The sequence below is a fragment of the Mobula birostris genome, chromosome 11, assembly GCF_030028105.1.
Source record: "Mobula birostris isolate sMobBir1 chromosome 11, sMobBir1.hap1, whole genome shotgun sequence".
Classification (NCBI taxonomy): domain Eukaryota; kingdom Metazoa; phylum Chordata; class Chondrichthyes; order Myliobatiformes; family Myliobatidae; genus Mobula; species Mobula birostris.
Window position 1 is genome coordinate 70102577 of NC_092380.1, and position 16554 is coordinate 70119130.

General features: G+C 37.3%; 1 protein-coding gene across 2 annotated transcripts in view; it reads right to left on the reverse strand.

Annotated features, from left to right (window-relative positions):
• The window catches only part of LOC140205170 (uncharacterized), a 56371-nt gene that overhangs the window by 37225 nt on the left and 2592 nt on the right, over positions 1–16554 (reverse strand). For both annotated transcript variants that reach the window (XM_072272464.1, XM_072272465.1), the window contains exons 2-4: positions 10018–10374; positions 8503–8823; positions 6866–6982 (exon numbers count right to left, since the gene is read on the reverse strand). In XM_072272464.1, the coding sequence (XP_072128565.1) occupies positions 6866–6982; positions 8503–8823; positions 10018–10374 (795 nt within the window). The remainder of the gene's footprint in view (positions 1–6865; positions 6983–8502; positions 8824–10017; positions 10375–16554) is intronic.

Below are 16554 nucleotides of genomic sequence, written 5' to 3' on the forward strand. Positions count from 1 at the left end.
TAAGGCATCGACTTTTACAATACTTTAAAACAAATTGGGCTCTTCGATAATCGGATGTTTTTAAGGTCTGCTATGTCTAAGAATGGAAAAAACGGGAAGGACGGCAAACCTCCGGGTAGACCGAAAGGTACCGATTTTCCTCCGACTGAACCACCGGTGACTTTGAAAGCTATATCGGAGCTAATTCAAAGGGAAATTTCAACCTCTATTACGGAGCTGATTCGTGAGGAAATTTCAATTAGTTTCCAGAAAATTGCCGATTCAATCGAGAAGATACAAATATCTATTACGGAACATCAGTCGGCTATATCTGATCTTCAAAAATCCACGCAACAAAGTGAGCTCAAGATGGAGAAAATCGAAGAAACAATTAATGTAATGAAGAAGAAACTCGACTTTCTGACCTTTAAAAACTCTCATTTAGAATCCAGAATGCGACGGCAGAATCTTCGAATGATTGGGGTGCATGAAGCTGTTGAATCTGATAACCCTATGAAGTATTTTTGTCAACTTTTAAAAGATGCATTTCCTACTGTATTTCCTGACCAACCACCGTTATTGGATCGTGTTCACAGAGTTCCATCATACTTGCTTAGGTCAGATAAACCTCGACATGTCATTTTACGTTTTCATTACTTTCAAGACAAGGAGAAACTGTTTCGTTTCGTTCGATCTAAAGGTTACATTGATTTTCTGGATCTTAAGTTCCGATTCGTGGAGGATTTCAGTAAACCAATCCGGGATCAACGGGTTCGTTACAGATCTGTGATGTCGGAACTCTACAAGATGGATTTAAAACCAGCGCTGCTCTACCCTGCACGTCTAAGGATTCGTACGTCGGATGGAGCCCTCCGTTTTTTTGAATCTCCATCGGATGCCCAGAGTTATCTGGATCAATTTTCACCTTCGACATCTTAATCGTAATTTTTAACTATCTCCGTTGATCGGAGGTTGTGAATTTGTCAGTCTTAATTTTGTTTTTGTCCTATATGGGCAGAAAAGTTTATTTTTGATTATTTAATATGATTGCTAAACTTTCTTTTTTAACTGCGTCATTCCTTTCTTTTTCCCAGGGGATTCTGGGTGGTTATTCCCTCACCGTCATTTTACGTATTTCCTTTGTGGCCTTAAATTTTGTAGTTTTTTAAATCTACTTTGTTTTGTAGGTTTTCATAATTAGTTTATGTTAATAATCTCATTTTTTTTTGTTTTGTTTACTTATAGGGTTTGGGATTTGTTGCGGTTTTTTTTATATTTTCTGGCTTTTACTCTGTTATATTATGTGTTTGTTTTAATTGAGTTACCTTTTTTTATTCTCTTACTGTTTTATAATTAGCTGATCTTTTTTCATATTTACACTTTTTTTAGGGAGCGTATACCGGAAGTCATGGGGGTAGCTTTAGTGCTTGCTTCTTTCGGGCTGGTCTGCGTTAGATTTAGCCTTGGGGTCATGGGGTGGGGGGTGGTGGGAGGGGCTTCACGTTTTAGCTTCTTTCTTCTTGGGCTATGTACACTATTGAAGTATTGGTTGCGTTCTTCTTCCCGGTATCTCTTATTTGTTCTGTTCCCTTTCCAGGTTCGTGGGTCGAGCCTATCGTCAATCCTCCTTGATGCGGGTTGACTTTAGGGTTTATGGAGTCTATTATTAATTTTGTCTCCTGGAGTACTAATGGTCTCAATCATCCTATTAAAAGGAAAAAAGTTTTTAAAGTGTTCCGGAGACTTAAAGCATAAATTTTATTTTTACAAGAGACCCATGTGCGGAGGGGGGACAGACTACGTTTTTTTAAATTCTGGAAGGAACAACAGTTTCATTCGAACTCCAATGCTAAGATTCGAGCGTCTCTATTTTTATAGACTCCTCAGTTACTTTTATCCAACATGATATTATTTCTGATCCGAACGGTAGATCTCTATTGGTTAGTGGTCTACTATTTAATAAAAAGGTAGTTTTGGTTAATGTTTATGCTCCCAATATGGACTGTCCGGAATTTTATAAATTATTATTCAATCAGTTCCCGAATTTGAATGAGTTTTCATTGATCTGGGGCGGAGATCTTAATACCTGTTTATCTCCAGCTTTGGACCGTTCGGCTCCTCTACGGACCTTACCTAATAAATCTGCAACTTTGATTAATTCATTCCTCTCTGATTCTGGGTCGACGGACATTTGGCGTTTTTTGCATCCTCAGGAAAAAGATTTTTCTTTTTTTTCACATGTTCACCATTCCTATTCAAGAATTGATTATTTCTTTATTGATTCTCGTCTTATTTCTTCAGTGATTAAATGTGATTATGACTCTATAACCATTTCGGATCATGCTCCACTTAAGCTTTTTATTAAAATTCAGGCCAATACACAAAATAATAGACAATGGCGTTTTAATTCGCTGTTGCTTCAGGACTCGGACTTTGTTAACTTTATGAACTATACAAAGGATATTTCTGTGAACATTCTTTGGGATACTTTTAAAGCTTATATTCGTGGTCAGATTATCTCGTATTCTGCTGCTTTGAGGAAGAAGCTGAAGCAGGAGGAGTTGGCAATCGTGGACAAGGTTAAGAAAATTGATAAGAAATATGTTATAGCTCCTTCTGAGGAGTTATATAAACAAAGAACTGAACTTCAAATGGAACACAGTTTATTACTTTCGTCCTCGATTGTAAACCAATTAAAGAAAACAAGAAGTGAATTTTATGTACACAGTGACAAAATTGGCAAACTGTTGGCTAATCAACTGAAGTCTAATTATGCTAAATCTCAAATTAATCAGATTTATAACCAAAATGACCGACTGATACTTGATCATGTGGGGATTAATCAAACTTTCTGTGATTTTTATTCTTCCTTATATCAATCAGAGTCTCCTCGAGATTCTAAATATATGAATGATTTTTTTAGATAATCTAGACTTCCCTGAGATTTCACAGGATATGTCTTCTATGTTAGATACTCCCATTACCACGGATGAGATTAAGAATGTTATTTTCTCTATGAATTTGGGGAAAGCTCCTGGCCCTGATGGGTTTACCGTAGAATTTTATAAATGTTTCGCACCTTCATTAATCCCTTGGCTCTGTAGGGTTTTTGAGGCTTCATTAAAACTTGGTAAACTTCCTGAATCTTTCAATAGAGCGTCAATCTCTCTAATATTAAAGAAGGATAAAGATCCTGCTCAATGCGCATCTTATAGACCAATATCTTTATTAAATGTTGATTCTAAAGTTTTTTCTAAGTTATTAGCAAATAGATTAGAAAAAGTACTTCCTTTTATTATTTCGGAAGACCAAACGGGTTTTATTAAAGGTCGTTACTCTTTTTATAATATTCGCACACTGTTAAATATTGTTTATACCCCCTCACAAAATGTTCCTAAGTGTGTTATCTCTTTAGATGCTGAGAAAGCTTTTGATAGAGTAGAATGGCCTTACTTATTTAAGGTGCTTGAAATGTTTAATTTTAGCTCGAAATTTATATCCTGGATTAAATTGTTACATCATTCTCCTGTGGCCTCGGTCCATACTAACTCTCTAAGCTCACCTTTTTTCCCTCTTTTTCGAGGTACTCGACAAGGGTGTCCTCTTAGTCCTTTATTATTTGATATTGCATTAGAACCTCTTGCAATTGCCATTCGAGAATCTCCAAATATTACTGGGATAACTCGGGGCTTAAAGTCCCATAAAATATCACTCTATGCTGATGACTTACTTTTATATATTTCTAATCCCCAAAAATCCATCCCTGCTGTTTTAGAGTTATTAGCACAATTTGGTCTTTTTTCAGGTTATAAATTAAATCTTAGTAAGAGTGAACTTTTCCCGATTAATAAACAACTTCCCTTATATCATAACTTTCCATTTAAATTGATTAATAATTATTTTTCATATCTTGGGATTAAAATTACTTCTAAATACAAAGATTTATTTAAGATTAACTTTTTACCCTTAATTGACCATATTATTCAACTTTCATCTAAATGGTTTCCTTTATATTTAACTTTGATTGGTCGTATTAATGCAGTTAAGATGTTTTTTTTGCCAAAATTTTTATATATATTTCAGGCATTACCAATTTTTGTTCCAAAATCTTTTTTTGATAAAGTTGACTCCAAAATTTCTTCATTTATTTGGCAAAATAAAAACCCGAGACTGGGTAAAATAAATTTACAGAAAGCTAAGAGAGATGGAGGTTTAGCATTACCTAACTTTAGATTTTATTATTGGGCAATTAATATTCGACATATGAAATTTTGGTTACTTGACCAGGATATACTATCCATTCCTAAATGGGTAGCATTGGAATTACAATCTGTTCAGGGCTATACACTTGGCTCTATTTTAGGTTCCTCTCTTCCTTTTGATTTGAAATGCCTTAAACAGGTGTCTAACCCGATAGTTAAATATACCTTACTTATTTGGTTTCAATTCAGAAAATTTTTTGATCTTAACCAATTTGGGCTAGCGATTCCTATTTTAGGTAACATATTTTTTCCTCCCTCTTTTACGGATCGTGCTTTTCAAATTTGGAAGACTAAGGGTATTTCACGGTTTTTGTATTTTTAGATGGTTCCCTTATGTCTTTTGAACAATTATCTAATAAATATAATTTATCAAGAATACATTTTTTTTTAGATATCTACAAGTTAGAAATTTCCTAAGTACTATACTTTCTTCCTTTCCAATGTCTCCTCCTACATACATTTTAGATACTATAATTAACCTTAATCCATGTCAGAAAGGTGCATCGGCTATTATTTATAATATTATTATGAAACTTAGGAAAGCTCCATTTGATAAGATTAGGTCAGATTGGGAACAAGAATTGGGATCTATTATTTCCGTGGATGACTGGGGGCAGATTTTACAATTAGTCAATACTTCCTCTATCTGTGCTAAACATTCCCTAATTCAATTTAAAGTTGTCCATAGAGCACATATGTCCAAAGATAAATTAGCTCGCTTTTATTCTCATATTAATCCTTTTTGTGATAGATGTCCGGGGCAAATAGCTTCTTTAGCTCATATGTTTTGGTCTTGTCCTACTCTGGAAACTTTTTGGAGAGACATTTTTAATATTATCTCCAAGGTATTGAATATAGATATCTCTCCTCACCCGATTACTGCTATCTTTGGACTACCTAAAATTTCCAGTAATCTTTCTCCTTCAGCCCGTAGAATGATTGCATTTCTTACTTTAATGGCGAAAAGATGTATCTTACAACATTGAAAAGAGCTTAATGCTCCAACTACCTTTTTTTGGTTTTCTCAGATGATATTATGCTTGAATTTGGAGAAAATTAGAAGCAATCTTTATGACTCCTCATTTAAATTTGAACAGACCTGGAGATCTTTTATTCAATATTTTCATTTAATGTAATATATACCCTTCTTGTTTTTTTTTTACTGTTTTTAATGGAGGTCGGGATTGAGGATGTGATTTTAACTTTTTTAACTCTGTCTGGTTTCAAGTTAGCCCATTGCTTTGCTTTGCTTTTAGTTAGTTGCACGGTGGGTTTTTTTGGGGGGTTTTTTTTTCCTTTTCTCTATTGATATATATATAAAAATTAGTACACTATTATGTTACCTTGGTACGTTATGTTTAAATTACATTGTTTGTACCATTTTTTTGTATTAATATCTCCTGTAATTTTATTATATTCTAACAGTGTATTAGTGCCTATATGGCTTACCTTTTTGTATACTTATTCAATAAAAAGATTTACAAAGAAAGAAAGAAAGAAGTATCATAAAGAAGGAAGGCAAATACATTCAGAGAGCAAATTCCAGAACTGTGTAATCAACAGCCAATGGAGGTAACAAGCTTAAAAGTGACACATAAACCTAACTATACAGCATAAAACATAATAGATTTTAGTCAACCTTGTTTCTAAAAGGTAAAATAATGAAAACGGGCCAGGAATGTATCCTTTTTATTTCACATGTATTTGTTGTATAGACTTTGTAGCTTTAAATTGAAAAATTCCTAAGTAAACACAAAGTGGCTAATGCACAATACCAAATGTAGTGTTTCATAACATGGAGAAGTCTAAATTTTACTTTCTAGTAAAAATTATTTTCAGATCAAATTTAATTTAAACTTTAAGATTCTTAATCAAATATACCTATCTTATCAGGTTTCCATGCCTAAGTGCTGCAAATAGTGAAGGAGTAACTGGGGATGATTTACGAGGATTATTCCTGGAATGCAGGAGCTAACATATGAGGAGCGTTTGTCGGCTCTTCGACTGTATTCATCAGAGTGTAGAAGAATGAGAGGGGATCTCATAGAAACATTTCGAATGTTGAAAGGGTTGGACAGAGTAGATGTGGAAAGGCTGTTTCCCTTGGTGGGTGAGTCCAGGACAAGAGGCCACAGTCTTAGAATTACAGGGTACCCATTTAAAACAGATGAGGAGAAATTTTTTTTAGCCAGAGGGTCGTGGACTTATGGAATTTGTTGCCACATAAAGCTGTGGAGGCCCGATTATTGAAGGTGTTTTAGGAGGAGATTGATAGGTATCTAATTAGTCAGGGTAACAAGGGATATGGGGAAAAAGCAGAAAATTGCAACTAGTTGGAAGAATAGTTTAGCTCATGGTGGAGTGGCAGAGCAGACTCGATGGGCCGAATGGCCTACTTCCACTCCTTTGTCTTGTGATCTTGTGAACTGCAATGAGGCCTAGAAGGCGAATTGACGACTCATCACAAAGAAATATATTTTAAACAAATGCTTTCCCAGGGATCAGCTAAGAATTACCTGTTCAGTAAGATGCACTTAAGGCAATGTAGTGCATTCGAATAAATGTGTGAGACACAGAAAAGGAGTTAATTATTCATGTTTCTGATGTACTGAAGCATATCTTACCTTTTCTGAAATATCGCAGGTACATCACAAATCCAACGATCATGATCAGTGAACATATCAGTACACTAGCAAATACACTGCCAGCTATTATTCCCACTGGCACAACAACTTCTGGCTCTGTGAAAAAACAAGCTTTAATAATGAATATTTATATATTTTTAATTTATTCAAAAACAATGGTTAATCTTAAAGTTGGAAGATTATTTTGGGTTGGAGATTCTTCAGAATTGCGTTAACATTAATTTATCTTCCTTTGCCATTGATAATTTAAGCATTTCTTGACTTTACATAAGCTTTAGAATATTATATTTTTTTAAATCACACTACAAAATAACTTTCATAAATGCACAAAACTAGCAAAACCCATCTGGTTCATAAATTCTCTTCACAAGAAGAAATTACTTGGTCTGGCTTATATGAGCTTCCAAACCCTCCAAAGTGATTGACTCTTTTTATGTGCCCTCTAAACAAGTACCACAATATGAAAACATTGTAAGCATGAAACAAGTGGACCACCCAGCATCAATATAGGCATCAAAATCAGATGCAGCAAACTAGCTCCCATCTTGCCAACTTTGCAAAGTCCTCCACACAAAAATATGCTCAGTGGGAGATTTCTCTACAGACTAGCTAATAAACAGCCTTACATAATCATGTGCATGTAATTATACGATGCCTGATTATTTGACCACAATCCATTGGTACATCCTGTCCACTATCCTTTAAAGAATCCTTCAATATGAGTCTATTAATTAGCAATGTCTCACTACACAAGGCTAGAACCAAAACAACTAATATCCCAGTTAGTTCAAAAATGACTTGATTCAGACAGCTCTCTCAAATGCATTTGATGAATTTGGTCTGTAGCTACGTTTCAGCGTCATAGAAAAAGTACAGGACAGAAATAGGCCCTAATTCTCATCTCGTCCATGCTGGATCATTTAAGATGCCTACTCTCATTGACCTACACCAGGACCATAGCCCTCCATACCCGTACAATCCATGTAACTATCCAAACTTCTCTTAAACAGTGATATCAAGCTTGCATGCACTACTTGTGCATGGTGGCATTTCATTCCACACTGTCACGCCAAGTGAAGAAGTTTCCTCTCATGTTCCCCTTGAATTTTTCACCCTTAACCCTTGACCTCCCAGCCACCCAAATTTCATATCTTATGTTTGTCTGGTCTCTACTAAAAAAATAACATCCCCCAAAATTAGTACCTTACAAGTTTTTTTTGTTATAAGCTTCCAGTTTGAAGGTTTTTATTATTGTTTTGTGCTCCAAACATGTATACCAAAACAATGTCTTTCAATTTCTAGTTAAAACCTTGTGATTACAAAAGCTGCTAATGGAAGCATGAAACTGCATTTGTATGTTTTGTAAATATCCTTGGGATAAAGAAATGTGCCATGCTTATCTATTCATAATTCCAGATCTAGCAATCTGGTAGAATCTTAACTATCTTCTCAGTCCAGGGACAAATTGGGATGGGTAAAACTTGTCAACATTATCGTTAATGTCCACATCCCATGAACAAAGTAATAAAGTCTCATAACAACATGTTAGCCTTCACTTTATGCCTATATTTTCCATTACAAACTTAATGTGCACATAAAGTAAGCTCAACACTTACCTTTTACACTCAGAGTGGTTTCCAACTTTTCACCATTACGAAGTGATCTGTGTCTCACAAAGCATATGTAAACATTAGAATTATCTTGGAGCGATGGCCGTAACCTCATACGACTAGAAACACTGTAGGTTCCATCATTATTTTTAATTGGGGATCCTGTGCAGAAATGCTTCAAAATCTTTTCTTCTCCATCTTTAGATTTCTTTAACCAGCTCATCTCAATTGCCTTGGGATAAAAACTGGTACTGCTACAGCTTACTGATTTTTCAGTACCATTCTCAATTGTGATGGCAGTTGAAGATAATATCACATTTGGTTTGGCTGTAAAGATATAATATAGTCATAATTTAATATTAAATACCTTTTGCATCTATTGAATCAAACAATTACTGCACATGTTAAAATTTTCACAGTTGAAGATAGCTCTTCCTGATAATTAAAGTGTAAAGATGTAGGTTAATCACGTCTCTACTCCCAGAACACAAACTTGTGATTTTGCCATTCTGTAGTTTAATGCACAAAATACCAACCATGTAAATGGTAATATGAAGTTGAGCATGAATATTAAACATCATCTTATCACTGGGCTGGCTATCATCTTAAAGCTGAGTACACCTGAGACACTCTCCAGCACCAGATTTCAATATCTATTGACAGGTTTGTTCCTTCCACACTCATGAATAGAGGTATTCATATAATTATGATAGAGCAAGACAAAATTTATTTAATTTGCAGTAGAGAGAGCATTTTATATTTTAGGAAAGCATCTTGCAACAGCATTTCCAAAATCTCATTTTGGAGATAATCTGCAACTATATTAAGAAGTTTACAAGTAAAATAAATGGCAAAACACTGTTTGAAAATGTACCTTGTTGACAGAATTCTAACTTTCAGCACAAAAAAAAGTCAGAGGACATCACCTTGTGCAGATGCTCTGTACATCACTATATTATAGTATAAATTTCACCACCAGTGTTATTTATTAATAATGTTCCAAAATTGCAACTATGGCAACACATTGGTGTAACACTGCTGATTTAGTTGAAGGATTAGAAAGATTAGCTTTATTTGTCACTTGTACATACATTGAAACATAGAGTGAAATGCATCACTTGCATCAAATCAAATCAGCGAGGATTGTGCTGGGCAGCCTTCAAGCGTCGGCACATTTCTGTTGCCAACGTAGCTTATAACTCACTAATCCTAATCTTTGAAATGTGGGAGGAAACTAGGGGGAACATACAAACAGTGGTGGGATTGAACCCTGATCTTACAGCTGGCACACTGCAAAGTGTTGCTCTAACCGCTATGCCATCATGCCGTCCCAGCTATGTGACCATGCATAAAGCCCTCAAAACTTTAAAACTGACTGTTATTTTAAATTTATAGGGGTATCATTAAACTGCTTGCAACTACACGCATAAATATCAGTGAATACCTTCCTTGATCAAATATGCTGCCACAGTAATTCGACAGTTTGCATAAGGGGAAGAATTCATGCTTTATTATTTTTACCTGAAACAGTCATGGAAGATTTTCCTTCTCCATTCTCTGAGTTAATAGAAACAATGCAGGTGTAATCTCCTTCTTCATTAAATTGCACAAGTGGAAGAAAAAGAGAAGCAATTCCCTTCTTCAATTCGTTGTCAAATATTTCAGCTCCTTTTCTGTATGGCGTATGCTTGCCTCCAGTGAACTGATATACTTCTTGTCTGTCAGAAGAGTCAGGTTTTTGAAAGAACCACTGAACTGCAACGCTTCTAAGGTCAATTTCAGTGGCCTTGTAACCAAACACACGGCATTCAAGAAGAACATCTTTATTCACAGTGGCTTCCACAATTTTTGTATCCATAGACACTGTTAAGTCACCTTCTGCAATAATTAAGGTCAAAATTATCATTAGTAAGCCAATAATTTTCTAATTTATCTTCCAACTGCAGGGAAGTAATTTTAGATTGAGGCTGTTTTTGCCTATCAACATGAAGTTATGCTACATTTTTATTATGAAAGTGCTTAACAACTGACACACTTGACAATAGGCACTCTCATGGGATGACAGGAAATACAACTGGCCTCTACTACCGGCATCTACTGTTAACTAATTATGGTTTTAAAATCCTGAGGAATTTACTAGAACTTTATTTTAAACAATGCGTTCCTTCCAAAAAACTGAAGAACTATTCCCCCTCTCCTCTCCCTCGACCCTCCCCTCTTTCCTCCCCCTCCATCGGCCCTCCCCTCTCCTTTGACCCTCTCCCCTTCCATCCCCTCCCCTTCCCTCCCACACTCCCACCCCTTTCTCTCCCCCTCCTCCCTCCCCCCTCAAAAATCGACTTATAGATGTGTTTAAAAACGGAATTGATTGGTTACCCAGGGGTGTGCTATACTGAGATGTGACATGGGAGGTGAATATCAGCAGAAACAATGACAAAATACAAATGGATGAGATAAGTATCAAAGGATCATGGAATCAGAGATATAATACAGAAACGAGCCCTTACAGCCATCCCCATCTATGCCAACTATGATGCCCATACACATTAATTTTATTTGCCTGCATTAGTCATATGTCCTTCTATGCCTTTCCTATCCAAGAACCTGTGCAAACAACTTTTAAACACTGGAATTATCTCCACTATCTCCTCAGGCAGTCCATTTTAAATAAATACCAGTCTCCATGTGGAAAATCCTCTCTCAAATCTCCCCATCAACTTAAACTGACAGTACTTCTAGAGTCCCTGTGCCCTTTTCTACAAGGTCACCTCTTTTTCCTACATTCTAGTGAGAATAAACCAATTTCTTTTTACAGCCTACCATTCCATAGAACACCTGGTGAATTACTTCTGTACCTGCTCGATTGTTGCTCCATCCTTCCTGTGAAGTAACCAGAACTGTGTACAATACTCTACTCGAGTAAACTAGCCAATGCTTTGTACAACTGCAGTTTAATGTCCCAATTCTTATACTCAACATCTCAGCCTACAAAAGCAGGCGTACTAAATTCCTTTTTAACTTCACGTGTATTGCCACTTTCAGGGAGCTAATGGATTTACACATCAATGTTTCTCCAGCTATCAATATTCCTTAACTCCCTTTCATCTACTCTGTGTCCACACAGAAGTTGACCTCTTCAAGTGTATGATCCTCATGCTTGTCTGAATTGGAAGTCCATCTGTCACATTCCACCCAACCTTCCAGTTGATCCATATCCCACAATGCAAGATAATAAATCTGGTCTCAACAACAAGTCTAACTATACTATAGGGTCAGGCCAGCACTAGAAGAATGAGAACAAGGGACGAAGAAGAAAAAAATTATTTGGCCAGTTAATGTGCTGTTTAATACTATGTAACTTCAGGTGACTATTTGTATCAGCATGAGATCAAATCTTTGCATATATCCCATGTACAGTCGGCCCCTCCTTATCCGCGAGGGATTTGTTCTGAGACCCCTTGCGGATACCAAAAAACGCAGATGCTCGAGTCCCCTATTCAACCTGTCTAAATGCGGTGGACCTTAGAACCCAGTGGTACCCCGGACCTTATTGAGCCTGTCTAAATGCAGTGGACCTTAGGACCCAGTGGAACCCCAGACCTTATTTAACCTGTCTCAGAACAGTGGACATTAGGGCCCGGCGGCGGAGCTCTGAATCCACAGTGTTTCTGTTCACGAAAATAAGCACGATCACGATTGAAAATAAAGTGGAAATAATGAAGCGATCAGAAAGAGGTGAAACGCCATCGGTCATAGTAAAAGCGTTAGGCTACAATCGGTCAACGATTGGAACAATTTTAAAGGATAAAATGAGAAAGGCCCTGCCCAATTAAAGCTAAAATTATTACTAAGCAACATTGGGTTTTGGGGTTTGGGGTTTGGGGTTTTGGGTTTTTGATCCTCCACATCAACCCGGCAGGGATGGAGAGCACTCGGGAGCGGTCTGTCACTGGATCGAACTCAGGAATTTCCATTCCCGAGCCTGGCACTGAAACATACGTTTCTTAAGTGTTTTATATGCATAGAAAGGTAAAATATACACTATATACTAAGACAAACGTTTGACTAACTGACGCTAAATAATACCGGATGTACCTGTTCCAACTTACTTAGTAAGAGAACTTCCGTTTTTTTTCGATCCCGATCCACGATAACCTACTCACATCCTCCTGCATACTTTAAATCATCTCTAGATTACTTATAACACCTAATACAATGTAAATGCTATGTAAAATAGTTGTTATACTGCATTGTTTAGGGAATAATGACAAGAAAAAAAGTCTGTACATGTTCGAACAATAAGTGCTGGAAGAGCACTTCCAGGTTTTCTCGATTTGTGGTTGGTTGAATTCGTGCATGAGGAACTCGAGGATAAGGAGGACTGTACCTGATACAACACAATATTTCAAATTTATTTGGCTGAAATGTTAAACTACACTTCACTCATTGTTTCACTTTTGGGTAAACAAGTTTGCAGAACTGAATATGTCCATTTGTCAGCAATTTCACTTCACGGCCTCATATTGGCATCAGATTGAAGTGAACACATCAAATTTCACAAAAAAATGTCATATAATTTAATGCTTAGTGGTATAATATTTTACCTCACAAATTCAAATTTTCTCCTTTTTCCTAAATATTAGTTCTTACAGTTGTGTTGATTCAATAGCCAAGAAAAAAATCATCAATAGCACGATAGCAATTAAATTTTACAGCATTTTGGTTATGTAAGCTTGGACATGTAAAGTAGATTAGAGTCCACAATTGTTCTTCCAAATCTGAAACCTGCAATTGCTTTCAAACACTTTTCCTATTACTACATGGATATTTGTTTGTATCCATGTGATCCACAGAAACGACACGTTGACACAAAATCAAAGCTTCATAACAGAGACACGAGGAAATCTGCAGATGCTGGAATTTCAAGCAACACACATCAAAGTTGCTGGAGAACGCAGCAGGCCAGGCAGCACCTCTAGGAAGAGGTGCAGTCGACGTTTCAGGCCGAGACCCTTTGTCAGGACTAACTGAAGGAAGAGCTAGTAAGAGATTTGAAAGTGGGAGGGGGAGGGGGAGATCCAAAATGATAGGAGAAGACAGGAGGGGGAGGGATGGAGCCAAGAGCTGGACAGGTGATTGGCAAAAGGGATAGGAGAGGATCATGGGACAGGAGGTCCGGGGAGAGAGACAAGCGGGAGGGGAGAGCCTGGAGGATGGGCAAGGGGTATAGTGAGAGGGACAGAGGGAGAAAAAGGAGAGAGAGAAAAAGAATGTGTGTGTATATAAATAAATAAATAATGGATAGGATACGAGGGGGAGGTGGGGCATTAGTGGGAGTTTGAGAAGTCAATGTTCATGCCATCAGGTTGTAGGCTACCCAGACAGAATATAAGGTGTTGTTCCTCCAGCAGAGCACCAACATTTAATGTATAGCCTTGTGAATCAGCTTCAGGTACATCGACTTCAACACAGAAACATCTACCTCATAACAATTCCCCCAGCAACTCATTAATAGGTCCAACTCCAGCCATCACTCTCAACCTCACTCCACCACCCAAGATGCCAACTGCAACACCCCATAATCGTCCAAACATAGCTGTTCCAATGTATTCCCAATTATCTCGAGCCACTCTTGGAATCATAGAGCAAGGAAACAGGTTTTAGGTCCACTCAGACTGTGATTAACTATTCAGCACGCATTGACTCCAATCACATTTGAATCTCTCCACATTCACATCACCCCCACACCCCCCGCCCCAGATTCTGCAATTCACCTGCACACTAGGGGAAACTTATACTAGCCATTTAATCAATTTACCCATTGTTGGGATGTGGGAGAAAACCAGAGTACTCAGAGGAAATTCAGAATATGACAGGAGAATGTGCAAACTCCACAAAGATAGCACTGGGTATCAGGATTGAATCAGGTGTCTCTGAAGAGCATTCTATTGGCCATAACACTGGTGTCTATGTCCCCATGGCAATTTGAATCACCCTGAACTCCAAGTGCCTGAACCTTCTTGGCCAGCCTCCCATGCAGGAACTTGTCAAAGGTCTTGCAAAAGTCCATGCAGACAATGTTCACTCTTTTCCTTCATCCAGCGTTCCTGGTAATCTCCTCAGAAATCTTTTTAGGATTAGTTAAACATGGCTAACAATACACAAGATCATTTTGACTATCCCTAATCAGTTCCTTCTTGACCAGGGCCTCAATATCCCTCAAAAGGCAAGGTTTCTTAAATCTGTTAGCGATGCATTTTATTCTAACAGAAACATACAATCACTGTACTCTCACAATATTTATATATCCTGTCCTTTATAATACCTTCCAATAATTTACCCACTGCTACCCTCAGGCTCACTGGCCTATAATTTCCCAGCTTATTCTTATAGCCGTTCTTGGCAATGGTAAGCATTTAAGGAAAGCAAAGAAAGGAAACAAGGACATATTCCCACACATAATGGTTAGATATCACAAGAACAAAAGAGAATAGAAACAAGAGCAGGCCCTTCAATTTTACCCTGGCATTCAACATGCTCATAACTGTTCTATCTCACACCTAATTTCCTTTTAGGTGCCACTACCTCCGAGCCCTCAATCACATGTTCTTTCTAAAATGTTTCCATTTCCTCTTGAAACACCCCCAGTGACCTAGCTTCCACAACCCTCTCTTCCCCATCCATTGTCAAGTTCAAATTTATTGTCATTCAACCATGCATATGTATATCGCCAAATGACAGAACATTCCTCCAGACCAAGGTACACAACACAGTACATATAACACCAAGTAATATTACCACGAGTAAATTAACAATTAATAACGTGCATACCAATCAAAAATAACCTACTTTTTCTCTTTCCCAGTTGTGACAAATGATCTTTGACCCAAACATTAATGCTTCCTCTTTACGCAGCTATTGAGAATAATTTTACCATTTTCTCTTTTTATTCTATTACACCATAGATTCTTAAAAGGCTTGACTCATGCTTGCATGTAGTAAAAGACATGTTTGGCAATGCAGCCATACTCCTGAATACAAAACAGGTAGATCTGAGAAACTGCAGAGAGAGGGATACAGCGAGAAAAAGAGACTGCTAATATTTGGTATACATTCATTCAATGTTAAATAATAAAGCAGAAAAAAATGACATTGCCTTTGGGAGGTATAGTACCAATCACCCAAATGTTTTGCTTCCAGCTCACGTTACAGAAGTGATGGTTCTTCTAAACACTACAGGCCATTCCTGGGTAACAAACAAGTTCCACTTTTATGCACGTCCTTAAGTCGACTTTGTCCATAAATCAGAAAATACACAAAAATCACTTGATGTGCTTAATCATACATCCATAGCATCATAACGAATGGCATCAAAACCACATAAGAATGATAAGAAAGAATAATTATTAAAAGATGAGAGAGAAGAAACTAGTTTTGCCATCCATAGGAATATGTACTCAAATACATTAGACTTTTGAATTTAAAATTATGGAAGTCAATCACACGAGGGGGTGTTGTGGATAGTCTGGAGGATTGTCAGATGTTACAGCGGGACATTGATAGGATGCAGAGCTGGGCTAAGAAGTGACTTCAATCCAGATAAGTGTTAAGTGGTTCATTTTGGAAGGTCTAGTTTGAAGACAGAATATAATAGGGTGCATATCCATAAGACTCTCAAAGCTGCGGCACAGGTTGACAGTGTTGTAAAGAAGGTGTATGGTGAGTTGGCATTCGTCAACCATGGGATTGAGTTCGAGAGCCATGAGGTAATATTACAGATATACAAGAGCTTGGTCAGACCCCGCTTGTTCAGTTCTGCTCACCTCACTCAAGATGTGGATACTACAGAGAGAGTGCACAGGAAACTTACAAGGATGTTGCCTGGATCGGAGGGCGTACCTTATGGGAATAGGTTGAGTGTACTTGGCCTTTTCTCCTTGGAGCGACGGAGGATGAGAGGTGACCTGATAGAGGTGTACAAGACGATGAGAGGCATTGATCATGTAGATAGCCAGAGGCTTTTTCCCAGGGCTGAAATGGCTAACACGAGAGGCATAG